The sequence below is a fragment of the Caenorhabditis briggsae genome (assembly GCF_000004555.2).
Source record: "Caenorhabditis briggsae complete genome, chrIII, whole genome shotgun sequence".
NCBI classification, from domain to species: Eukaryota; Metazoa; Nematoda; class Chromadorea; order Rhabditida; family Rhabditidae; genus Caenorhabditis; species Caenorhabditis briggsae.
Genome location: NC_013490.2, coordinates 7,511,382 through 7,536,994, shown reverse-complemented (window position 1 = coordinate 7,536,994; position 25,613 = coordinate 7,511,382). Strand labels below are relative to the sequence as shown.

At 40.6% G+C, this 25,613-nt stretch overlaps 10 protein-coding genes across 10 annotated transcripts in view; 7 read left to right on the top strand and 3 right to left on the bottom strand.

The window, feature by feature from the left end:
* CBG16527 overlaps positions 1-703 on the bottom strand; it is a gene marked incomplete at both ends in the record, with an annotated part of 2,035 nt that extends 1,332 nt beyond the window's left edge. Inside the window, 4 exons of the mRNA XM_045244015.1 lie at positions 63-179; positions 227-387; positions 460-578; positions 622-703. Coding sequence (XP_045095992.1) covers positions 63-179; positions 227-387; positions 460-578; positions 622-703 — 479 coding nt within the window. The remainder of the gene's footprint in view (positions 1-62; positions 180-226; positions 388-459; positions 579-621) is intronic.
* A 1,217-nt stretch (positions 704-1,920) lies between these two features.
* Positions 1,921-9,600, bottom strand: Cbr-larp-1 (the record flags this gene model as incomplete). The annotated part of the gene is made up of 16 exons (XM_045244013.1): positions 1,921-1,947; positions 2,002-2,083; positions 2,132-2,290; positions 2,362-2,807; positions 2,957-3,133; positions 3,274-3,472; positions 3,550-4,155; positions 4,204-4,775; positions 4,824-5,019; positions 6,445-6,495; positions 7,400-7,454; positions 7,844-8,012; positions 8,369-8,391; positions 8,584-8,605; positions 8,817-9,121; positions 9,210-9,600. The coding sequence occupies 16 exons, from the start codon at positions 9,598-9,600 to the stop codon at positions 1,921-1,923; spliced, it is 3,480 nt and encodes a 1,159-aa protein (XP_045095991.1).
* An 853-nt stretch (positions 9,601-10,453) lies between these two features.
* Positions 10,454-12,853, top strand: Cbr-wip-1 (the record flags this gene model as incomplete). The annotated part of the gene is made up of 6 exons (XM_002641805.1): positions 10,454-10,564; positions 10,674-10,902; positions 11,657-11,793; positions 12,212-12,301; positions 12,402-12,550; positions 12,628-12,853. The coding sequence occupies 6 exons, from the start codon at positions 10,454-10,456 to the stop codon at positions 12,851-12,853; spliced, it is 942 nt and encodes a 313-aa protein (XP_002641851.1).
* Positions 12,854-13,320: 467 nt separating this feature from the next.
* Cbr-mdt-11 lies at positions 13,321-13,947 on the top strand (the record flags this gene model as incomplete). Its single annotated transcript, XM_002641804.2, has 2 exons — positions 13,321-13,458; positions 13,504-13,947. The coding sequence occupies 2 exons, from the start codon at positions 13,321-13,323 to the stop codon at positions 13,945-13,947; spliced, it is 582 nt and encodes a 193-aa protein (XP_002641850.2).
* Positions 13,948-14,799: 852 nt separating this feature from the next.
* CBG16523 lies at positions 14,800-15,177 on the top strand (the record flags this gene model as incomplete). The annotated part of the gene is made up of 3 exons (XM_045244012.1): positions 14,800-14,877; positions 14,906-15,051; positions 15,096-15,177. 3 exons carry the CDS (start codon positions 14,800-14,802, stop codon positions 15,175-15,177), a joined length of 306 nt encoding a protein of 101 aa, XP_045095990.1.
* Positions 15,178-15,608: 431 nt separating this feature from the next.
* Positions 15,609-16,114, top strand: CBG16522 (the record flags this gene model as incomplete). Its single annotated transcript, XM_045244011.1, has 3 exons — positions 15,609-15,755; positions 15,802-15,864; positions 15,908-16,114. The coding sequence occupies 3 exons, from the start codon at positions 15,609-15,611 to the stop codon at positions 16,112-16,114; spliced, it is 417 nt and encodes a 138-aa protein (XP_045095989.1).
* A 1,814-nt stretch (positions 16,115-17,928) lies between these two features.
* Positions 17,929-21,317, top strand: CBG16521 (the record flags this gene model as incomplete). The annotated part of the gene is made up of 8 exons (XM_045244010.1): positions 17,929-18,261; positions 18,469-18,567; positions 18,622-18,897; positions 19,113-19,207; positions 19,365-19,583; positions 19,636-20,533; positions 20,581-21,150; positions 21,201-21,317. The coding sequence occupies 8 exons, from the start codon at positions 17,929-17,931 to the stop codon at positions 21,315-21,317; spliced, it is 2,607 nt and encodes an 868-aa protein (XP_045095988.1).
* Positions 21,318-22,230: 913 nt separating this feature from the next.
* Positions 22,231-24,641, top strand: CBG16520 (the record flags this gene model as incomplete). Its single annotated transcript, XM_045244009.1, has 8 exons — positions 22,231-22,260; positions 22,332-22,488; positions 22,731-22,838; positions 22,885-23,042; positions 23,088-23,255; positions 23,306-23,902; positions 23,951-24,474; positions 24,521-24,641. 8 exons carry the CDS (start codon positions 22,231-22,233, stop codon positions 24,639-24,641), a joined length of 1,863 nt encoding a protein of 620 aa, XP_045100811.1.
* A 115-nt stretch (positions 24,642-24,756) lies between these two features.
* Positions 24,757-24,930, bottom strand: CBG25925 (the record flags this gene model as incomplete). Its single annotated transcript, XM_045244008.1, has 1 exon — positions 24,757-24,930. One exon carries the CDS (start codon positions 24,928-24,930, stop codon positions 24,757-24,759), a length of 174 nt encoding a protein of 57 aa, XP_045099846.1.
* A 119-nt stretch (positions 24,931-25,049) lies between these two features.
* Positions 25,050-25,613, top strand: part of CBG16519 — a gene marked incomplete at both ends in the record, with an annotated part of 3,573 nt that continues 3,009 nt past the window's right edge. The window contains one exon of the mRNA XM_045244007.1: positions 25,050-25,117. Within this exon, the coding sequence (XP_045095987.1) occupies positions 25,050-25,117 (68 nt within the window). The remainder of the gene's footprint in view (positions 25,118-25,613) is intronic.

Here is a 25,613-nt window from a genome sequence, read left to right as displayed (position 1 = left end):
GTCGCTTTGCAACCTGTGGCGCGCCCACGTTTTATTGAATAAACAGTATACGAAAATGATACCTGTTGGCAATTTGAAGTTGTCTCTGTACAATGAAGTGTTTAGCAGCATCAGAAAGCATAAGACGGGCGATGAGCTCATCTCCTGTTTCACTGTTTACTTCAACTTTTCGCCGATGCCTGAATGATTTCTTTTTTTCAATTATTTTTTTAGTCTCACAACGCACTTGCTCAATCCTAAATCAACTTCTAAATTTGCACCAATGCGTCGCGCCGTTTCGACGTCATCCAATGTCATTCTCAATGGGAATTGTAGCTCAGCTCCACTACTCAGGAACAGTGCACCGTATACTTTTGGCTCCATTTCATCCGTGAGAACCACTTGAAACTGAAACTCTTGGATTTTTCCGACAATATAATTTCAGTAGATTCTTCTTATTCATCAAAGCCATACTTTTGCTTTTTTCAACTTTTCCATTTTGTCGATTTCCTGTTCAACAAGCTCTTTTAAATGACCACTCGGCTCCATGGAACTTCTGTCCAGATAAGGTTTTGCCCATATTTGATCCCCACGGAAACCTAATAGAAACAGGAATCATGAAGATATGTCCAAGATAATTACCATGTAAAATTACGTAACCCAAAGGATAGATTGGAATGAATCCCATGTAAATTTGTTTAAGGCGTCCAAAACGTGACGTCATCTGAATTCATGACTGTTGGGAAACCTCTTCCTAGCTTTTAGATTAAAATATGTGTCTTCTCTAACATCTTGTAACTTTTCAAAGTGAAAGTAGACGTTGAATTTTTATGTTTATTCCGTCCTTTTTGATAATACACAAGTCTTGAGAGCATTGGAGAATTGGTAGTTCAGTTGATAGGGACGTGCTGGAATTGATTAGGCGAGATTATGAGTTCAGTGAAACTGATTTCTGCCGGACCAATTCCATATGATATTAGAGACAAGTACTTCGTCAATGGAGAAATCGGGAAAAATGTCAGACTTTTAGAACGGGATAAACTGGAGGAATGCGGTGATCATCTCGAACTCCATCAGTTGAATCGAGTACTAAAAGCTTGGCAACGCTGTTAGCAAACAAAGAAGAACAAAAGCATCAGAGTCGGAGAGTGGTCATATATAACAAAAAATGGAGAATTTTAAGAACGTTCCTCAGCTTTTTGGAACACAAAAATAGAGAACCAACTACTAGAAATTCTAGACTGAATGTCCTAGATTCGTGAAATGAAACTAAAATATTCAGAAAGAATGTATGAGCGAGGGGGTGGACAGGAGAAAAAAAAATAAAAAGATAACAAAAAGACCTAAAAGATGAAACTAGTATCTGCAAAGGTTAACTAGGGCCCTGCGATTCCAAAAGTTCAGTTGTAATTATGAACAAATCGATACAAACCAAACTTTTGGAATCGATACTCCAAAATTGGGATGTTTGGGGAGGAGAGTAACAACAATAGTCTTGTTTAAACTAATAACAACGGAGGGGTTGAGAGCAAGAAAAAAAAAGATAGCTTCAGCTTGGAGGCAAAGACTGGAAGCAATAAAAGGTGGTAACAAATAATAAAAACGATTAAATCATAAAAAGACTGGTGGAAAAATATATGAAAAACCAAAGTGAGTTAGAATTTCCAAACTCGATAGAAACAGAAAGAAAGAGATGAAAATCATAAGATCAAGTGTTTGGATTGATGGAAGGACGGTACCATAAAGAAAAAGGACGGGAACAACGGGTAACCGTGGCATGAAAATTTGAAATGAACAACAGGTTGAAGAAAACGGCAGAAACGGGTATACAGAAGAACGGTGTTTGAGCAAAAACTTCAATAAAAGGACACTTGAGGTGATGTGTTGGCGATGGAGCTGAGGAGAAAGTGATAGGAGAGACACGAACAGTTTGAGCTTATCTTACTTCTTTGTTGACAATGGAAGATTCTGAAAATATTTTCATTTATCGAACTGAATGAATCCTTTATTCTGTAATCTTACTCTGAAATCATCTGTTGACTTGTACTTATTCAACTCGTTCGTCAAGAAATCATCGACAACCAATTGTTTGGCGATTTTAGATCTGAAATACTTTGCTGAAATTGATTCACGAGATCAAAAAAAAACAAACCGCTGTAAGAAAGCGAAAAGCTTCTCAAGGCCGTAGAGTTCTCCTTTCTGCACATCAGTTGTGCAATCCTTCATGAAGTTTTTGTAGATTTCCGGTCTGAACTTCTTTTCCAAGCCGTAACTGTAGAATCGGAACAATGCTTCAATTCCATAACGGGATCTGCAAAATTTGAAATAATACATTATGTCATTTACTGTAACGGTAACCCTAACAATTGGAACTTCACCTACCCTATCTCTGCATCTTCAAGAGCCAACTTGCGGAATTCCTCATACATGTTTCTATTGAAGTTATCTCGCAGGAAGAAAGACCAGAAACGGTACAGCGTGTTCATTTCCGCACAATCGTATCCAAGGCTTTTGCGTTGCTTCAGGCACGACAAGCGCCAAGTTGAATAAACATTTTGTACAAATCGATCTTCTTGGAGAAGGCTGACAGACGGATGATTAGCAGGTACTTGCGATGAGCTCGCAGCAATTCCAATTGGAGCAGCTGGCAAAGCCTCTTCACGTCCAAGAACCCAGGCGACTGGCATTTCTACTGGTGGCTTCTCACTGTGACGAGTCTTCTTTTTGCGTGGTGATTTGGCATCCAACGTAGCTGCTGGCTTGGAAACTGGATAAAAACGATTCATCTTCTGTTCCTGGGATTCACGGCGCTGCATCGGTGACTTTGGCTGAAATTTCATATTCAAAGTTCCACTAGATAACTTTTTTCATGATTCGCATTAGTCAAACAGCCCACATCTGTGTTCAAATGAAGGAATTTACAAACAAGATGCAATGAGAAAAAACTTAAGATTTCACAATATCAAATAAATCGTACCACAGTAACACTGGCAGCTGCTCGTTCTTTAGCCTTTTTAGTCCACACCGAATCTGGAGTTGGTTGAGTTCCAGTAGGAAGAGGGATTTCTGGGGGTTCTTCAGGATTTTGCTTGGAATCAGTATCTCCACGCATCTGATGAAACTGCTCAGCCGAAATTGTGGAAACCTTGGATGTCTGAAAAAGGAGTGCTCACAACACGGTTACAAAACAACTTCGATGAAAATTATATTTAGACGGGAATCGTGAAACAGGCACAGTTAACATGTTAAAGCTGACATTTGTTGAAAGGTTTACTTAATTCAATTTTTTCTTACCGGTGCTTCTTTTTCAAGAGGAACTGTCCAAAGTTCTTCTTCATATCTTCGAAGACCAATTTCTACTTCTTCATTGAATTCAACTTGATTTTGGGATCTTGTGGAAAAGTCACCAGTACGATCCAGTGTTCGTCTTGATGGTGTCATGATGATCAGTTTACTTATCACATCATCTCCGATCTCTTCGGAGTCCATAGCGCTGAAATAGCATTATTAATAACAACCGAATGTTAAAAATTAGTTTCATTTTCAGGATTCAACGGAAACATAACTAACCTCAAAAGAGTTTTCTTCGATTTTTCAACTCGTTTTGGAGTTTGGGAAATCTCATTGTCAAATTGAAAATCCAAATCGGGTTGGTCTGATGCACTCTGCTGTGACGATTTTTGTGATTGGCGTTTGCTGTCATTCGCAGATTGTGATCCTGAAGCCAATCTTCCTTTTCCTTTGCCTTTTCGTGATTTCACTTCTTCCCACTGTTCCTGTTGTTGTGGTTGTTGTGTCTGTGACGATGACGCTTGGTTTTGTGTTTGGTGTTCTGTTGGAACCGATGTCTGTGCAGATTGTGCCAGTGGTCCATTCTGTTTAAACTGATTTGGTGCCTGGGTGGATGGTCCTGGTAGTGAATCAGCTGCTCCACTGACAGGAGGCATCAAAGGCCAAGCAGTCGGGTTCTCGCGTGCACGAATTTGCACATTGTCGGATGAAACTTCAACCTTTGTAGAATCTTTGAGTGCTTCACCAATCAAAGAAAAGTCCTCTGTGAGAGCACGAACTCTGGGGAAAGAAGCGATCAAAGCCACCGGAAGATAACCTTCTGGAGACATTTTTCGACGAAGGAAGAAGTCTTTCTGCAGGTTGTCTTCGGAAAAGTAGTACTCACTGTAATAATATATATTATAACTTTAGAGTCGAAATTAGAATGCTTACATTTGTTTCCTGACATATTCCTTCAAGGTATCATCAGTTACCGGGCGTGGTGGTGCGGGAGGATGATAAATCGGAGCAAACGGAATTGATGTATTTATGGGCTCTCCATTAGACATTGGAGAAGGAATACCCCCATCACGATCCATTGGAGGAGACATCAAATTTGGAGAGATCATTGGCATAGGTGGACGGAACGGAGCGAACGAAGCCATATGTTGTTGAGCTTGTTGAATGAGGATGCTAGCTTGATGTGGATCCAACTGATGCTCAAATTGCTGCGGAGCACCATAATACTGAGAGTACTGAGCCTCCATCAAAGTCATGTAATCAAAGTTGTCCTCTCCAGCTTCAATGTCTTCCCAGCGTGGAAGAGGTCCTCGTTCCTTTCGCTGAGCAGGGGTCAATTTTGGCGGAGCGTGAGGATTTGCGCGAGCCTGGTATCTATCGTTGCGTTGATAGTAAGCCTTCGGTTGAGATTTGTCGTCCTTGCGCTCACCACCATTTTTATGCCAATAATCACCTGTTTTTGGGGCGACAGTAGAATTTCCGGTCCGATTGACTGGCGGTGCGTTCTAAATATCTTTTTTTCCTCTAAAAATACATATATTCGAGTAACTTACTCTAGCGTTGCCGTTCATATTCAGAGAAGACTTGTCTTTCGATACGTGCTCAGGTGAACTTTCTTCACTGTGTTGTGGAGAAGTCGAGTTTGGGGGTGTAGGTAAATCTGATCCAGACTTATTATTCACTTTCTTTTTCCAACCGTGAGTACCACCTTGTTGGTAGTATATCCCATTCGATCCGGAATCCACGACCCTGAAAAATGAACGAATTTCGTCACTTAAGTTTCATATTATTCTGTTCTCATGTGCATCTGCAAACGAAAATGGGAAAATAGATGAAAGGGGAAATGACGTCAGTTTTCTATGTAGGAGCTAAGCGTAGGAGAGGAGACAAGAGAGGATACAGACAGAAAGAAATGACGTCGTCAGTGGAGTTCAATTACGAAAAAAGAAGAACTATGGTAAAGAAAAAACAATTGCGCAATCTTGGGAAAATCCATAGCAAACTAATTTTGAACTTAAGCCTGAAATAGAGCCGCGGATTGATAATACGTAGCTGAACTGTTATCGTTATGGCGTTTGAGTGAAACATCAAGTATGTAGGTGAAAAACAGCCAAGTTTCATAACAGGAGAGTAGAAGGCGATAGAAGGTTTTTCTTTGAATACCATCCAGGGGCATCTTTTTTTGAAAGCACAAAATGGAAACACGTTAGGAAACAGAAGGTTAGTATTAGGCGCAGACCCCTCTCCTAGCGCAGAAGGGAAACACACAACCAAAAACAACCATGAGACACCCAGAGAAAAGCGAAGAGTATCGCAGTTGACGAGAGGGTCGCCTCCGCGACTGCAGCATATAGAAATGGAGTAACGTTAGGAGTGTTGTCAGGGTGGAGAAAAACAACATCAGCGACGAAGAAACGCAGGGATCCGAGCGCGAATCGCCCCCCGTTTCACCCTTTCTCTCCCTTTGCTTTTCTAATACAACTAGCCAACATAGTCCTCTTTCTCTACTGTCTCACTCTATCAGCAAGGTGAGCGGAGAGGAAACAGCGTGAGTGTGTTTGAGTGAGAGTAGGGGAAGAGGAGTGAGCGCGCACCCAACGCAAATGATGCTGGCAGTGCTGGTGGCGACGGCGACGAAGAGGGAGTAGCCAGAGGCCCCTACCCAGTCAGCTGCTTCTGCTGTTCGGAAGAGAAAACGAAAATCCATGATAGAGCCATGAAGAAAGTACATTTCCAATATAGCACAATTTCTATACAAAGTTGAGAGAATATAATCAGTTAATATGGTACATAAGTTCAGGGCGTTGAAAAGTTATGAGCGGATTCAAGAATAGAATAGGTCAACTTTAATTTTTTTGGATCACTACATGATAAATATTTTTAATCTAAGCCACCTATCAACACAGAACAATCACACTACCCGAAATCGAGAGGGGTGCAAAACTAGTATTGTCTTTATACTCGATGATGTACTGATTCGTGTCAGCATGATTATTAAAATTCCTATTGGGCAATGTACTAATAGTGAATTCAACATGCAATACCACCTCATTGCGAGATAGGAAAGGTGAGAGAATCGACACGAGGAAAAATTGCATTTCTGTTGACTATGGCAGATTGACAGATAACGATGTCTCTTACTATGGCGCATAGGATTTTTTTTTCAATTCTCACCGATCATTCGACATCTCGTTCACTGGACTCTTGTTGTCTTTGTTGCGAGACCTGAAAATATTGAATTCTTTATGACAATAACTTAAACGATAATTAGGGGACAACTTTATAAAATTGAGCTTAAAAGTATATCTGTAAGACATTTAATTTTCGAAGCGCCAAGCAGCAAAAAATCCTCAAAATATAGAGTTGATATGTAATCCACCGTCTTTTAACCTTATCATAATTGCGCGTTCTGATAAAGACTTCTTACAATACATTTCAAATGCTGATAAAGTATATATAATAACGAAATTAAATGCTTCTGTAGTTGGAAACGTAAGAACTGGTAAGCGAAATCGGAGAAACGTAAAAGGAGTGAGCCTTCGTCTTCTTCTCCTCAAAATAATTGTGTGGTTGGTGTATGCGCTTGGAAGAACTAAAACGCATCTAGCCTTCTCTGACGAGAGAAGGCCCCACCAAAAAAGCATACTACTTCCAACACGAAAAGAAGCATCAACACCAGCAAAAAACAACAGAAAATATTGAAGTTCACATTTTCTGGCTGATACATTGATTAAAAACCAGAAAAAATAACAAAGATTCTTCAATGGCTATCTCTTATTCAATGAATGGAGGTGTGAAAAAGTTTCGAATTTTTTGCCAAAGCAGAGAAGAGAAATATTCGGCGCTGAAAGGAACCAAGTGAAGAGGCCGCAAATTTATGCGTATAAATCGGACAATGCGGTGTTGTAGCAATAATGGAAGTTTGGACAGGAGATGTCGGTGGAGGGGAAAGAGAAAATGGAGATCGAGATTGCTCCTTGAGAACACTAAAAGAAGCAGAAAGCGCTTTACTCTTCGTCAAGAACGTCGTCGTCTTTTGATCGCTGCTTTGAGAACGGAAAATAGACGAAGAGCACCAAGAAGATTTAAAAGAGGGGTGCATGCGACTAAATACTAGATTGAGACCCACCAGTATTGCTGCTCATCGCCACTCGCAGAGTCCTCTTCTCCGGATCGTCGCCGAGCTGCAAAAAAATGTCCGTATAAAACTGTTCATTTCAGCAAACATGTTTTTTCTATATTTAACGGGAAGAAAAAGGAATCGTGTTTCTGGGAAGTTTTATAGTGATTATTCAAAGGACGGGGCAAGAGAGCTGTCGGGGGTTTGTCCGCGTTTTGAAGTGGCCTTTGCAGAAACTACGGTATGGAAACTGATTACCACAGTAATTTACAGTAGTTCCTTTAAACACTATCACTTCAAACCGCAGACAAAAACCCAGTAACGATTTTCTGACCCCTTCTCCAAGTTTAAATTCGAATTTGTCGAGTAATATAGCTTCTTATACGAAAACTTTTGGTGTGTTTATGTTTGAACTCAGAAATTAACGATTCCTTTTCCGCAGTTGTTACTAACCAGTTTCATCGTTAGCAGTGCGTCTGGTTCCTTTCTCTCCATTTCCGCGAGAGGCTCCCTTTCCTTTGCTTCCATAATCTACCGATATCTCAACCTTCTTCCAACTATTTTTTGTTGTCTTTCCAGTTGTTTTGTGTTGCGAGCTGCTTCCTCCCTCGTTGTTATCATCCTGAAATGAGAAGAAAAATAGTTATAGTTTTATTATGGGGTTATTTGTGAATTGGTTTTGAAACACAGAAAGTAAATTTTTCGCTTGCATGAATCGGTTTTTAAAAACCACATATTTTAATGTCATGAATAATCCCGGTGGTGAATGGTAACTTTATACTTTCGATAAAAGTGTATGAGAATGAACACTATTGGGGTTATTCATGTAGCGAAAATATGTATTGAAATGCATTTCGGCGCCCTCGAAATTCAATGCAGGAACGTCGCAAAATGTATTTATTTTTCAATCCTTCACAAAGTTTAAAGGCGCATCCCTTTTTCCAGAAAAATATCCCGCCACGCGATGTATTGAAATGCATTTACAGTTATGTCGCGAAATGCTTTGAAATAGATTTCGCGACGTTCCTGCTTTGAATTTCGAGGGCGCCGAAATGCATTTCAATACATATTTTCGCTTCATGAATAACCCCATATATGAAATACTGCTTCCCTAGATCGAAAACTATCCTTAGTTGGGAAACTTTCGTTTTCCGGATTTGTTTTTCTCGATTTTCGTCTTGCAACTTTTTCACAACAAAAGTTTTTAATTTCCGACTTGTTGGGGGACAATTGCAGGAAAATAATCAAAAAAAAAATAAGTCAAAACCCAATAAAAATGCTTCTCAGCCGACATGAGTAGAAATAGCAATTTTCCAAAATGCGAAATGAGTCCGTATGCAAGAAGTATTTCCGGCAATATGACATTGATATTATTATTAGGCCGAAATTGGACTATTTCCAGTTTTTAAAACAAAAAAAAACTCACTGAGTTAGATGGTGAAACATGGCCGTTGAGCTCTGACTTAGCCAATGATGGCCATTCTTGAGGAGCAGCGACTGTCACTGTTTCTGTGTTTGAAGAGTCTGTTCCAGCATCTGATGTTTTCCAAGGTTCCTTTTTTGCTTCTCTGTTCTTTGGTTTTTCTTTGATCGCTGGGACGGATTCTATAGCCTTCTTTTTCTCTGGGACTGGAGCAACCGATTTTTGAGCTTTTTGGATCGGAGAAGCCACCGGTAACGCGGCTGGGTCTACGTTCTGGCCTTCTCGATCAGCAGCAGCGGCTGCTTCTTCTGGAACTATTTTGATTTCAGAAATACAACATTTTTCATTGACAAGCATATTCGAAGTATTACTGTTCAACAAAATTTAAAAACGCACCTTTATTTTTGAACCAAGCATTTATGGCTGGCAGTGGAGCTGGCTCTAAAACAACCGGGACCTCGACAGGCTTCGCTTCTTCTGTCACAACTTTTTCAACCGACTTTTCAGTTTTTGCTTCGCCTCTTGGCTTGCGTTCACCTTTTTTATTGTTGCGTCGTTTTCCTTTTCCTTCTCCGCGAGGTCTATCAGATTGGCGTCCACTGGAGTTTTCTTTATCGCGTCTAGTGCTCTGTGAATTTCCTTGCTTCTCGGTTGGGATCTGCTCGTTTTGTGTAGAAGGTGAAGTGTTGCTCTGTTTTTGTGGAGGTTGCTGTGATTGAGACAGGCCCTCTTCGGCCTGCCCGGACACTACTTTTGCGAATGAGAGCATGGGCTGCTTCTCGGCCATTCGATCTTGATTTCTACTTGCTGGTGATGTTAGCAAGTTTTTACCTAAAAACAAATATGTAAAAATTATTGATTTAATTGAGATGTTTCAAAAGGGAACAATCGCTCAGAAAATGCAATTTAAAAAAAGAAAGGAAGAGCTCACACCGGTACAACGTTTTGATATAAGAGGGTTGTAAGATTGAGAAGAGATTCGAAGACTTGACTAAAATATTTTCACTACTGTGTTTGCATATATTTGCATTTTTTAACTTTTTCCGACAGTCTGTTCAGAAACATGATGGTGCTTTGAAGACACCGATGTATATCTGTGCCACATTAAAACGATATTTAAAAATTCCTTTATATCAAGTTATAGGAAAATTTTGAAGTCACGAAATAGTATCCCTTATCATCTATTGATTTTGATAATAATCAATAATTTCAGATTAAAAGCTGTAAAAACAAAAAGAAAGACACTAAAAAACAAGAGAAAGTTCAATCTCTGCGGAGCGCCCCTATCCTTCAGCACTGCACTGAAGTTTACACAGTCTCAAGGGGCACACACGAAACGGCAAAGCAGCGCCCACACGAGTGATGCGTCAACAAGAGAGACGAGGCATTCGACAAGTGCCTTGGCGCGGTTCCTGTGCGAACAAAAAATCTTTTCTCGGGGAGAAACAACACGTTTGGAGGTCAAGACCGGATAGATTATTTTCCCGATTGTTTTTTCTTATTGAAAAGGAACTTGTCGTCTTCAAACTGCAAGGACTTTCTTGCCGAAGTCAAAGAAAGTCAAACTCACTATCGTTTTGAAATGTTTATGAGTCATACTATTGCCTCACCGTTGTGGTCTGAAATAATATTTTTCCAGAATGCCTCCACCACCTCCGCCGCCACCTCCACCTCCACCGCCGCCACCAGTTTCTTCTGCGGCACCACCACCTGCTAGTTCGGCTCGTAATGCTCTACTTGGCGATATTCAGGTATGAAAAATTGTATTTTTGCCAAACAACTTTCGCATAACTGTTGTTGTGCTTGTAATGATACAAATATAATCGACACCAATGAAATTCGACCGGTTGTTGATTGTAGAAAGGGATGAAACTGAAAAAGACCGTCACCAACGATCGTTCTGCACCTTCAGTAGGAAAAGTAGTTGGAAGTGGAGGAGCTGCCGGTTCATCAAACGGAACTTCTGGAAATGGGAATGGGCCAGCTGTGAAGCCACCTCCAGTATCAGGAGGCTTGGGAGGTCTTTTCGCAAACGGATTGCCTTCAAAACCAAGTGAAAATAAAATCAGACGAGCTACAACAAATATAGGTATGTGATTTAAAATATGTTTAATGAAAATTAAAATTGACAACTTCATAATCATTCATAATTGAAAAATATTAAATGTGAATGTAAAAATATGTCGAGCTGATCTTTTCAAGAAAACATTGTGAAGGAGGATATCCTCATATTAAATTCGGTCTAAAACATAATGTGCGGCGAGGTTCGGGTAAAAAAATATATCATTCTAGTGGGGTTAAATTTATTCGTCGCCAGCTCGCACCAAACGATATCTAAAGCTTGTTTATGACATTTCAATACGTTTTACATTAACTATCAGTGGACTTTTTTTGTGTGCTCCCGAACCGTTCGATATCTCATCGATGTTTTTGTTCGCATTTTGCTCGCTTACTCGGCAAAGAATATTATCAGATTTCCCTTATATAATACGCGAATCGGCCGAGCTAGCTTGTTAGAATTGAGCCGCCTGGTCGTAAACTCCTTCGAAAAACGGACGAGCAGCTAGTTAAAGATAGGCAACATGCGTGTTTTCTCTGTTTCCCCGTTCAGAAAAAATTCATTCATAACACTTTGAAATTCCCATTTAACTTGGTTTTACCTACCCAGGGCCTCCTCCATCCGCATCAACGGCTCCGCCTGTCCCACCTCCCATCCCTGCTCCTCTTCCAGCCGTTGAAGGTAACTTCTGTTTTTTTTGGTTTTCACTCACCCATTTTTCGGTTGTTGTGCTCAACATTTTCTTTTCTAATTGAATAAATTACAAATTTAGCCCCTTTTTCAGGCAAGAAACCATCTATAGTCTCGTCTTCCTCTTTTTCACACTCGTCTGCTCCTCCTCCTCCACCCCCACCACCTATTTCTGTTCCTAGCTCAAAACCAACACCGCCACCACCGCCTCCAGCCCAACAGAAACCATCGGTTAGTTAAAATAATTATTGTCTGATTTCTTTCTATTCTTATGGTGTCATTCATGGGGAGTAAAAAACATTTTTGCTCCGATTCTCAGGTAGCTGAAAAGTTTAGCCGTTTTCGCTAGCGTATTTTAAGGGAAAGATTTCTACAGTAATCTTTTTGGAACAGAATTCGAAAAAATAAGGTATAGACGCGCTGCCGGTTCGCAGCACTACATAGCAAAAATATGCTGATATCTTTTTTTCTATCCTGTGAGTCGATCCAAAAATAGAAAAAAGCTATTTTACTGCCCATGAACCACCATATTACTGATTGTGCCATAGTTGTTGCTAACGTGATAACTATAGTAGGAGAGAAACTAATAATATATGAACGTTGTGATTACATTGCATTTCTGTGTTTTGTGTGAAATTGTGAGCTTCAGAGTGATCGTGAACAGTTCCGAACGATGAGACCTATTCGACCTGTAAACGATGCGAAACCAACAATGATTAGAAGGAGTGGAAGTTCAGAGGTATCGAGTGATGTTTTCTTTTTATTTGTTTTTTTTCGTCCGAAAAAATGTGTTGTGATCCATTCATTTCACAAATTAATGAATAAAACTTGTTTTTCAGGACATTCAACAAACTGCGATGACAAACAGAATGGCTCGGCCGTCAGCTCCTCCACCGGCTCGTCCCGCTGCTCCGCCGCCACCAGTTCCAACTTCAACGCCTTCAATTGCACAGTTTTCAATGAGACAACAGTCGCCTGCAGTTTCGAGGTTATTTCAAACGATTTTTCGATCTCTTATGATATTCCACCTAAAAATATGGGTCTGATAAGCACCATTCATTTTAGATCGAACGAAGACGCTCCACCTCCGCCTCCTCGAATCGCTTCAAAAACATCGACGACTCCTGCTTCTTCACGAGCTCCGTTACCACCATCTTCATCTTCCGTACCCTCTATGACTCCAGCACCTGCACCACCTCCACCGCTCCCACAAGCGAGTTCTCCGTATCCTGGAATGATGTCTACGGCAACAGTTTCTGCGAATGTGCCTTTCCACCCACTTAACAGGTAATTTTCCTGATCAGTTTTCAGCATAATAATGATTGAACAAACGTATTTTTACTTTCCAGGTTTCACTTTCTCCCATTAGCACAGCTACCGCCCCCTCCAAAGTGTGGAAATGGAAGCCGAGCTTGATAGTGGCTCAAGGCTTGAACAAGCACCCAACTGCGTGCACTCTCAACATGCTCATGACTTCCCGATTGTACCATGTATCCATTTCTTGAGTATCCACTCCGTTAAAAAATCATCCGAAATTCAAACTGTGATTTATGCTCTTTCACTTATGTTCCTGTTATGCATTTTCTAATGTTCCCCCGATTCATATACGATATCCTCGTCTAGTCCTGTTTATCTCCTGGTTCCGCTCAATAAATCTGTGAAGTTTTTTTTTCTTTTGAATAATTAGAATCTGTTCTACATCAGAATAATACTTCAATTTTAAAAAAAGAGAACGAACAACAATTTATTTCTCCAGAAATGGAACTTAACCCAGTTGATTCCATTCTGTCGGATCGCATTCAAGCGATTGTGGCTACTGAAAAAAATATTGACGATATGATGAAATGCGCACGAGAAATCATGCAGGATCTTGGAAAGGAAAAACAAATCAGCAAGGTAGGTGCAGGCATTCTTGACTTCAATTAAATTTCTTCATTTCAGAACAAAATGGATGACAATGCAAATTCGTTCAAAAAGCTAATAACACAAGTGGAAAATGAACTGAGTGCTCAAATGCAGTACTTATCTCATGTTTGTGTGGGATCGTCTCATCAGGGTTCTACATTCGGAGTTCTTCAAAATTCACTTCTCGCTCAATCTGGACTCTCTTCACTTCATTCTGAACTCGCCCAGATTCTCAAAAATATCGAACCACCGACGCAAGAAGTTGATGAAGATAACGAAGATGAGGAAGACAGTGGAGATGCTGACATGCTAGAAGAAACTCCTGAAGATGTCGTCGCTCCGCGAACCACGTCTTCATCAGCCACAACTTCGGATGGGGGAAGTGGCGGGGCGGATGATGCTGCCAGTAGCAGTGCGCCACGAAGTCAAGAGGAAAGAAGGTCTACAGAAGAGGAAGAAGGGGAACAAATGGAAAATTGATCTTATGTTTATATTGTGATATTGTTCATATTATTCTGAACTGTTAATGAATGATCTCTTCCATTGTCTTATAATTCTGGTTGATAGTATTGGTTTTCCATTCATTACATAATTTTCTATGTGCTCCAAAATTGGAAAATTCTGAAACTAGATGAAACCAGCTACATGGAAACCATCCACTTCATCTTCAATAATAAGCAACTCACAATTTTTAAACGGTTGGTTTTTATTCTGAAACAAAAAACAAATCGGAGATGTGAGAGAGAAAAGCTTGTGGGCGTGGCCAACTACCGTAACCTAAAATTTCCAGTATTTTTCTCTCGATTAATATTGCTTCGAAAAACGGGACGGAAACCAGGAAATGATATTAAAGTAAACATATTTGTTAATTACGGTATTTAGTTCGGTTGTATCCGCGGCCGCTCAATTTTCTCTTCCACATCTCAGATTTTCGCATATACCAGTATATTTTATAGTTCATGGTTTTGTATTTATGCTATAAGACTTTCAGATGGCCCTTATGATGTCCCTGCTAACTTTCCAACACAATGCACCTCCTCAGCAGTCGTTTATGATAAGGGATACGTTGAACGATTGAGAAAAACATTCCACGCTGAACAGAATGAAAGGAAAAGTGTGAGGCACAATGAGAAGCTTGGATGCGAAACAGGCCATATTCGACAAAGACTAAAAGAGTTTGTTTCGCACTTTGAACCATTCTATTAGGGGGTTTTCAGACACGCTTATCCGTGTGATTTGAAAACATTAACTTGTCTCGCAGGCCGTTGTGGACGATCTTTCGACCGAATACAGGTTCTTGCATTTCATCTTTCATATGCTCATCAAGACTTAATGACAGCGACTGCCGACGATTTAACCTGTTTGTTATGTGGCAGGAAATGGATGACCGTTCGAGTAATTGACTTGCTCGTTTGCTTCTTGTATTTCGTGCTTTCAGCGAAAAATAAACCACCTATCTCTTGCTCATCGTGAAGTTGGCGAAGAACATAACAGTCAATGCATGCTCCAAGTGGATTCTGTGATTGCACCGAACGCACCGAAAGCCCAGAGATTGGAAAAGGCACGACTGATATATGGAGATAGGTCCGCTGAAGTCATCCTATTAACCAAAATCTATTTTTTTTCAGATTAACTGATCAGTTTCATGAAGCAGACACGTTTCTGAATCCTGAAGATGATCTGGATGACGAATACTCTTATAGCGGTTAATTTATCTTGTATTTTTTTTCTCATGTATGAATAGGTACAAATTTCCTTTTTTTTCTTGGAATTTATTTATACAATTTGGATTCGTGTGCATCGAAACGTCCAAAATAGTACCTCTGTTAAAAATGGAAATACAGTATTTAACTGCACAGTGCAGATGGCAACACTACGTCTGGGCCGCAACCTAGTGTGTCATCAAATGAGAAATTTTAATTCTAAAGAAATGGCGTATTCAGAAAAACGATTGATTGGGTGAGTAGAATTAGAGGGAATCTAAATATAGTTCTATGTGTGAGGGGCTCTACTCGAATTGACCTGATTCATCAAATTCAAACACTCTTCTAGGTTCTCTCGGGATGAAATGTTCAAAGTAGTATCTGATGTCTCCGAATACCATCACTTCGTGCCATGGTGTAGATCGTCGACAGTAGAACATGAACATGAGAGCTCACAGGTTACAAACACAGTCGAAGAGTCAAAATACCGTGAAATTTGAGATAGCAACACTCGAAATCGGATTCCCACCATTTATGGAAAAATACACAAGCCGTGTTATTTACATCAAACCATCAGTTGTTCATGTAAGTTGCCGGATATTTTTCTGCATGGCTCAAAAAATATTTTCAGTCAGTTGTCATCGAAAACGACAATCTCTTCAAGACTCTCGATACCACATTTAGATTTGGAAAAGTTGCTTTCTCCAGGAATCTGTTTAAAATCTGAAATTTTTCAGGGAAATCCATCTGTGGAACGCTCTTGTACTCTACACTACGATCTCGTTTTCGAATTTGAATCAGCGTTCCATTCTCGAATCGCACACCTTTTCTTCGACAAAGTCGTTAAAACAATGGTGTCAGCGTTTTTACATCGCGCTGAGAAATTGTACGGAGCCCCTGAATTTCCACACACACCTCCACAAGTATTACAATATAAATCATGAATGTAACTTATTTTCTAGTTTATTCATAATACCTAAATTAGTCGTTTGTAATGTTCTTGTCTTTGATATAAATTTTGAAGTTTTTATTTTTGTGTTTTTTCCTCTTTTTGACATTCCTCTTTTTTATATACCGTATCAAAAATCGGTCGTCGAATACTTTACTTGCGTACTAGAAACTGACGGAGAATGATGCGCTTGCGTACTACGAATATACGATAGACCATATGTTTTCGAGAGTCGCAGACATTTGTCGCGTATCTTTTCGAAACCTGCTTCGTGGTCTTTTCTGGTTCTTCTTTCATTCGTTTCCCTTTCGCTTCTCGCGGAGAAGTGTTTCATGATTCTTCGCCGAATTTCGGTCGTTAAAATCGCATCTTGCGCATGTTAGTTCCACAATCGCACTTCATATTTTTGCCACGCCCTCGTGAAACGGAACCTTGATTTGAAAATTGGCAACGTGCCAAATTTGAACGCGTAACGGTTCCGCGTCGCGGCTTTTCTCTGACTTTCTGTGTTTCTCCATTAAGCATTTAATTTTTCGAAAAAAAATTAATTTTTCTCGGTCTTTTAAGTACGTGGCGCCAACTGTTTGCTATAGAGCGGATTTTTTGAGGTTCCTTTCCGCGAGGCCATGTTTTGATTTTGCATCATTTTTCGGACTGTTTTCGTCTTAAACTAGCCAAGAAAAGCCGATATTGCTTAATTAAACTGAAAGAGCTTTTTCTAAATGGTTGTCGCACCCAGATTGGCTTATTTTTATTCGATTACAGAATATTTATAAGAATTGGTTTATCACAAACGGTATGATTTGATTGATTCATTGATCTGCAATCTGATTAGATTAGTTGTTTTTCAGAAGAAATCATTTAATAAGCTCTACGCGCGATAGAAGATATTCTAGTTGGGCTCATATCGGAACAAAGCCTAATAGTTCATGAATTTGTGTGAGAACATAATTAACTTTCTTTTTTTCTGCCTGGAATTGTAATTCTGTTTTCCATTAGAAATTGGGCTTGTTATTCCACCTGTTAATTTTCTGGTTTTTTCGCCTATTCAAACACAACGCACGAGGCAAGTCGTCGCGAGACCCGCGAAAAAGTCGATAGACTCCGCCCTAGCATGCGCTCCTTTCCCTCTCCCTCGTCTTGCTGCAGCGCGCCCCCCTCCTCCACCTTTTTTTCCCGGAGGGGAAGTTTCCGTCTTTTCATCGTTATTTCTACATGTTACAGGTTATTGACTTGGTTGCACACCTGGTTATCTCCCGTATTCAATAATTCTAGCTTCACCTTGTCTTTTACCAATCATTTTGTTTTGCAGATCGTTGAGCGCCACTACGTCTACCAAGAAGAGCGTTCGACAAATCCCAGACGGTGTGCAGTCACACTCAATCAACGGATATTCTTCCTACCCCATCTCCCCCTTTTTTTATGATTTTGTCCCTATTTTCTAAAAAACCAGTAATAAACCTATATGGAAAGCAACTTTGTAAGATAGTTCTCGAGTTTTTTCTTAGTCTCTCTGCGCAGAGGACCCTGTTTTTCAAAAAAAAGTCAGCAAATCGCATTCAAGGTCATCCGCGCTTCCGTTCCGCTGCCGTCTTGCTCATATTTGAAACCTTTGCGAAGGATTGCGAAACCCTGGTATCAACGGCTCGTTTTATTTCCAGCTTGTTTCTCGGGCCTTATTCTCTTTCTTTGGATTTTCCTCGTTTTCGAAGCTTGACCTATTATCCAAACTCTCTCTTTTCAGCACGTGAAAACGGAAAATCCGGGTTGTTTATCATCTATCATAAGTGACTAATTATCCTTATCCCAATGGATCCAGCCGATATCGAAGGAGCCGCGCGAGATTATCGCGAATCGTTGGCAGAGTTGAAAAATAACAACAAAACTCAAATCAATTTTCTCACAATCTTGGCCGACGACTTCAAAGGGGCAGCCAAGGAAATCGTTGATGTCATTGAAACGCATCTGACTACTTGTGCACCGTCCCAGAAGTTGCCTGTAATGTATGTCTGTGATTCTATTCTCAAGAACGTTGCAAAACCAAATGACTACCACGCCCTGTTCGCAAGGAAAATCATCAACATGTTTGAGCACGTCTTTCGACAGGTAAATTTCATTCTTGAATCGGGTTTCCTGTTTCTCGTAGAAGTAGCTCATAGAATCTTCCAAAATATAATCTGTGACACTAGTTAATACTCTGTTTCATTTCAATATCCTATTCTCTATAAATCTTCATTATATTAACTTTCTCTAAAAAACTTTGCACACTTTCTATATAAATTTTCACATTTCATTCTCTATACATCTAAATAATTGTCTATAATTCTTCATTATACCGTTCACTTTCAGGGCGAAGAGGGAACTCGTTCATCGTTATACAGACTCCGTGTCACCTGGGCAACTACTGGAGCATTCATGCCTTCGAAACTGTATGCATTGGACATGAAGGTAGGTTTTTACAGATAGCGGGCGCTTTAGATTCTAACTGATCTTTTTTTTCAGATCAACAGACTGGATCAAGCATGGCCGATTTCGAATCCAAATACAGGACGAGCACTTCGCACCGATCCGCAAGTCATGGTTAATGCTCCATCTACTTCGAGACCATCAGTTGCACCTACCAGCTCTGGTGCCCCGATCCCGCCTGCTCGCACTGTTGCTCCTGTCGCACCACCAACTCGTGTGTTCGTGAATCCAAGGTTCATCGAAGCTGCTGGTGCTTCAGCCATTGCTGCTCAGCAGACGACGTCGACGACGAAGAAAACCTCTGAGAAAACGGTAAAATTCTCTTCCTGTGAATTCATTTTCTTCATGTATCACTCTGTTTTTCGTCTTTTCGTTCGACACATTTCTTTCAATATAAAATTTATTGTTATGTTGTGGAAAAAAAGAAGTTATTTGATTCCTTTGAAATTAAAAAACAATCGAAACAGTATTTTGATGGGAATTTTTATGCTTTCGTACAGAAATAAAAGTTTGAAATTGGGGCTGAGAGGTGTAAAACCGTGATGTTATTTCAGAAGGCATCGTCGTCAGTCAAGGAGAAGCCGATCAAGAAAGAACCCAAAGAGCGTAAGCAAGATCCTCTGTAAGTTTGAAACGCTGAAAAGCAGCGGTTGCTTTTTTTAAACGATCTAATGTATTTATTGGGTAGAGAACGGTGATGCCATTCGTGAAAAATAGAATTTTAGTTGTCAGAAAAAGTACAAAGGAATATAAAATGCAATCTTTAGGTATTTTTTCAGCGATAAACTTCTTCCCTCTACGGCCAGCGGATCTTCAAAATCAGCTGCTCCGCCAGGATCCAAGAGGAAGTCGATACCTGCTGAACATCCGAGTGCTCCGATTCGAAAGAAGAATCCACAGCCAGATCTTGATGAAGATCTTCGATCCATAAACTTGTCCAACAAAAATAATGTTTCGCAACATGCACGTGACCAAGACTTCAGACCAAAGGCTCTAGCGTAAGTAGATCGTTTTTTCAATTCCATGTGAAACAAGATATTTAAATTTCAGACCAACCTCCGTTATCGGATCCCATGCGTTTGCCCCAGCAGTGTCCCGAACAGTAGTTCCACCGACTGTCCCACCCACTCATTTCATTCCACTTCCACCGCAACCAGCTCATCCAATGCCTCCATTTAGTCTGGCTACTCAGCCATCGACTCCCCAAACAATTGTTTCTAATGGAATGAATGGAGGCCCATATCATCATCATTCACCTCCCCAAGATCCAGCTCCAATGGCTACAATGGCTCAGGTTGCACCAATGGCTCCTCCAGTTCAAATGGCATCGTCCCAACAATCGAAAAATGTATATTCATCTGAACAAACGAAACTTGATGTGCCTGCCAACAATCGTATCTTCGTCGACGGAAAAGCCTACGAAGTTATGTTCGTTGATGATACTGCAGTCATCGAGCGTGGCGGTGCTCCACACAGAATCTATTTTGCGGGACCGAAACGCGACTTGCTCATTGACGGAATCGCACATACTTTGGAGTTTGACAAGGCCACTCCAGTGGAGATTCTCGGTTCAACTCATATCGTCAAGTTCGGAGCTCCATCTCGCGAACTCTACATTGGAGGTCATCCATTCAAAGGACAATTCGGTGGTCCACCAATTGTTGCCACAATCAACGGACGTCGTCATGAGATTAGATTAACCGGAAGCGCGCCAGAAGTCCGTATTGAACCTGAGCCATCATATCATCTCACTCATTTCTTGCATAAGATGCGAGAAGAGAAAAAGATTGAGATTGCCTCGGAGAAACCGGAGAAGAAAGAAGACTGGCTTTCCTATCTCAAAAGTCTTCAAAAGTCTGGAATACTACCACCAGTGAAGAATCCATCACCACGTCAGCAGGTATCACCACCTCCAGCAACATCCAATCACAATTATAGTAATGGAGCCGTAAGTGTTTTCATATTGAATACAAAATATATTTTGCTCATTTTCAGAGAGGAGGCCGTCAAAATCAACGCGGTCCAGGTGGTCAATCGCGATGGGGAGCACCAGAGCAAAAGAAGCCAATTCTTGCTACTCCACCAACGCCAACTGGCAATGGTATCGAGAAGAGAAATTCGCCACCAACTACAATCACTGATTATAACATTCGAGTATTACAAGTTCGATATGATTCGGTTGTTGACGCATTGATCACAAAAAGATCAGATTCGTGCACAATCTGCGGCATGCGGTTGGACGATTCACAAGGAAAGTCAAAAGAATGGCAAGATCATATGGATTGGCATGTCAAGCAAAACTTGGCTCGTCATGGTTCTAATTCGTCTGCTGCTGCTATTCCATACCGTCAATGGTATCCGTCTACAAGCACGTGGCTCACTCCCCGAGCATCTGAGCAACCATCCGATCAGAACGCTGAGAAGCAGGGTTCTCCACTTCCCGGAGTTGATTCCGCTGGTGTCAAAACAAAAGAATGCTCGGTATGCGGAGAGAAGTTCGATGAGTACTATGACGATGATGAGGAGATGTGGAGATTAAGAGATACCGTCAGCCACAATGGAAGGGTGAGTCTCGCAATAGTTATTGACCAAAATATGGAAAATTTTGTTTTCAGATTGTACACGCTGCATGTGCGTCAGATGCAGACACCCACTTTTTCGACAATTCTACGTACTTTGCCGATGCTGAAATAAAGAAAGAGGAACCATATGAGGACGGCGTATACGCTTGATTGATAATACTCTAAAATTTCTTCGTTGAATCATTTAAATGTCTCAAAAACCTTTTAATTATGTCAAAACGAATACATACCAAAAAATGTTACTATTCAGCTTTTATGGGTACCCTAGTTCACATTTAGTTTATCCGGATAGTTCATTGGGATTCAATATTCTCACATCTTGGTTGTGACAGTAACAACGGAACCATCATACTCCTGCTCTTCTTACGTAACTTTCATGTCTTGTTCTTCTTTTATATTTACCTTGTACCCGCCCTTTCCCATTCTTTTTCAAAACTTACCCTCCGATGTTTTTTTTTCTATAAATTTTTCTGCTCTTTATCGTGTATTGCTTCTTGCTCTCGAATAAATTTGATATAAGGGATATCTTGTTTTGTTTGGAAGGCTACACTAGGAATCAGAAGAAACGATAGTGAATACGGATCTGTTCTCCGAGAGGAGTCCGCAGGCGCTTGGCCTAGAATTGCACATGGCCGACATGGGATCGATCCATTTTGGCACAGTGCCAACAACCTAATTTTCAGAGTTTTCAAAACTTTCCCAGCTTTTCTTACATCATAACCGCAGAAAAATTAATACAAATAAGTTCTGATGCACAGAGTCTAAAATTAGTAAGTGACTACTGACATGAATTGAAATTCGAGAAAAATTAGGTAAGTTCACTGATTTAGGTAAATTCTGCTTCTAAAATTTCGAAGGTAATACGCGTTGTATGTTCTTAAAAATAGCCGCTGAACGACTAGTTGGTTCTCTTTAAAGTTGTAAAAACTCTTCTCTATCTTGCCTCTCACGCTCTTCCCTATCTCCGTTAAGAGTAATCTTCAACCGCGTTTTCAACCATCGATTTCAGATCTTCCTGTCCTCTTCTTCTTCCTCAATTATAGTTTCTTCTGATTCTTCGGTTATGAACGGTGTCGATTCCAATACGATTCAGGTCTTGTATCGTTATATTTTCATTAACTTTAATAAAAAACCACCCGATATTTTTGAATGCGGAATTTCCAGATAGTTGGTGCCGATGGTGGTGTTGGGATTCTGAAAAGACCGTTGGAATTGGACTTTTTGGATGGTAAGTGGTGGTTATGGCGCGCGAATTCGTTTTTAATCGTCGAATGCAATGAAAAGTGCGCGCGCTCTGAAAATGCCCTCGGGAGAATTCGTCGCGCGATTTGCATGTTTCCGCGCCCGCTAACTCTGGTTTAACTGTCTGCGCATCTTGACTTCATGTTCATTTTTGATACTGTTGCCTCGATTCACTCCACTCAACACTATGTCGTGTAAAGAAAAAGATAGAACAAGTTATCATTGATATTTCACCATGATAAGTTGTGTTACCAATTCGCTACTATCAGATCGTTTGACCATTTGCCCTATACCGCGTCTCAATGAAAATCGAAGTTGCAGGAGATCTCATACCGGCTAAGAAGCCATCAGAAGTCGCCGATTTGAAAATGGGAGATTCGGGTAAGGTTACCGACATTTATCCTGTGCCGGAGAAGGTTGTTGGTTTGGGTGAGTCTGCTGGTATTTTCGAATATTTTTTCAATTTGAAATTCAGTTATCGGCAAAGGAGGTAGCGAAATTCGGTTGATCCAGCAGACATCTGGATGTCGCGTTCAAATGGATCCAGACCATGCGTCGATGAACGGGATTCGCAACTGTACGATCGAAGGGCTACCTGACCAAGTTGCAATCGCAAGGCAAATGATTACACAGGTAGTTTAACGCCAAAAGTGTCAAAAATTATCATTGTTCCTACAGGTGATCAACAGAAATCAATCCGACGCACCATCCGGAGCTGTCGTGGGAGAAATATCAGAAGAAATGATGATACCAACTGACAAAATCGGTCTTGTTATTGGCAAAGGGGGAGAAACAATTCGAACTGTTCAGGAGCAATCAGGATTGCGCACATGTACCGTGGTGCAGGTGAGATTTCCTTGGTGTAACTGTAAAGTGATAAATACAAACTTTTCTAGGATTCAACCAGTGCAACGGGACAGCCAAAACCACTTCGGATGGTTGGAACTCAGGCTGCGATTGATACTGCTAAAGCTTTGGTTCATAACATCATGAACAATACTCAAGGCACTACCCCGATGCACCAAAGATCCGGTAATCAACCATCAGGAGGTCAATATGGAGGATACGGTGGACAAGATACTCAAGCAAAGGGAGAAGTGATTGTTCCACGCTTATCAGCTGGAATGATTATCGGCAAGGGAGGTGAAATGATCAAGCGTTTGGCAATGGAAACTGGAACCAAGATTCAGTTCAAACCAGACGGTATGTTTTTAACCCTAAACTCAGTTTTTGTTTTGCGTACGCAATGTGTTTCAGTTAATCCAAATTCTGAGGACCGAGTTGCTGTAATCATGGGTACCCGAGATCAAATTTACCAAGCAACGGAAAGAATCACCGAAATCGTCAATAGAGCGATGAAGAACAATGGAGCTCCTGGAAGTGGTACAGGCTCTGTTGCCAGCGTTATGCCCGGTCAAACAGTGTTTTATTTGCATGTTCCTTCAGGAAAGTGTGGTCTTGTTATTGGCAAAGGAGGAGAGAACATTAAGCAGGTAGGCATGTTTTACTCACATTCCAGAGTAAAGTTGTTAAAAATTCAGATTGAACGAGAAACTGGGGCGACATGTGGCTTAGCACCAGCTGCTGAACAGAAGAACGAAGAAGAAAAAGTGTTTGAAATCAAAGGAACTCCTTTCCAAGTTCATCATGCTTCTCATCTGGTCAAAATCAAAGTTGGAGAGATCGCACCAAACACCCCAGTCCCACCACTTCAAGGATCCGGCGGGGGTTATCAGCTTCAACAACAACAACAGAGCATGTATGGTGCTCAGAGCGGAGGCTATCAAGGTGCTGCTGCTCAAAGTGGATACATTCAGCCACAACAAATGCAGCACCAACCACAAGTACAACAATATGGTCTTCAACAACCACAACAATGGGCTCCTCGCAATGGTGGCAGCGCGCCACAGCAAATTCCAGGCAACTTGTATCAAAATGCCATTCCACAACCGCATGCAGCACCTGCAGCAGTCATGGTTTCACAGGCACCGGCTGATCCAGCGCCTGCAGTTAATCCGGCGACTGGCGCACCAGATTATTCTGCTCAGTGGGCAGCATACTACCGGTAAGAATTGAGACATCCTTCCCTGCAACTTACTTTGTAAATTCAGATCGATTGGCCTCATGGATCAAGCAGCAATGGTGGAGAGTCAAATGCGACGTAATCAATCTGGCCCTGGTGGTGATGTTTCCGGAGCTCCACAAGGTCATCAGCAATACTACCCTCAGTAGTTGAAGAACAAATAGAGCTGCCCACTCTTCTCGATTATCATTTTACCAATTTTTTGAGATCCTTTTTTTTGTTATCTCTATTCAATTTTTAAATTAAATTTTCCATCTTCCTAAACTATTCACTATTTTCTTTCCGTTTTTCTTTTCCAAATTGTTTCTGCACCTGTCCTCTCTCTCCTTTAAACCTGTTTTCAGTGAATCGTGACGATCTCTTTTCGCGTTCCGTAATTTGTTTTAGTATTGGTTTCTTTACTTTGTGTAAGTGACGATTTGATTTCAATCTTTTCATAAATTATTGAACTATTTGATTATGGTATCATAATCCTCAAAAGCTTGAAATTTCAGTCAAATTTCAGTTATTTCTTGTCTAAAGATGGTCGTGGAAATTCTAAAGTTTACAGAAAGAACATGGGAAAACTAACGAGCTGCGTTCTGATAGCGATGGTCGCTAGTCCATTTGTTATCAAGTATCTCAGGTAAAGCCATAGTTATTATCGAACTCGGGTCTATCGCTTCTCACACCGGCGTGTAAACCAGTGCGCTATTTGATCGACAAAATTTCTAGTTGTTTTTGGTATATAAATTTTTTTTGATTCAAAAAATTCCTGAATTTCTGATCTTTTCAGAAATCCGAAAATATTTTTCTGGAATGCTAATAAATAATTCCCCTTCTCAAAACTTCAATAAGAGGAAACTGATTCATAGCCGCAAATACCATGAAATATGTAATAGAAGGGCCCCCTGACTTTCAACTTTGAGACATTTTATCTCGGTTCCTGTAAAATATATGATAGTAGTCAACTGGTAAATTATTTATCATAACATCTTGCACATTTTATTAGTTGATAGGTTTTTGTTATCTATTATAGAAGCGGCAAATAATTCGGAGGGTACAACAATTTTGGGGTCATTGGGGTCCAAAGCAATTTAGGGGTACAAAATCATCAATTCGGAGGGGCAAAACACAGAAAA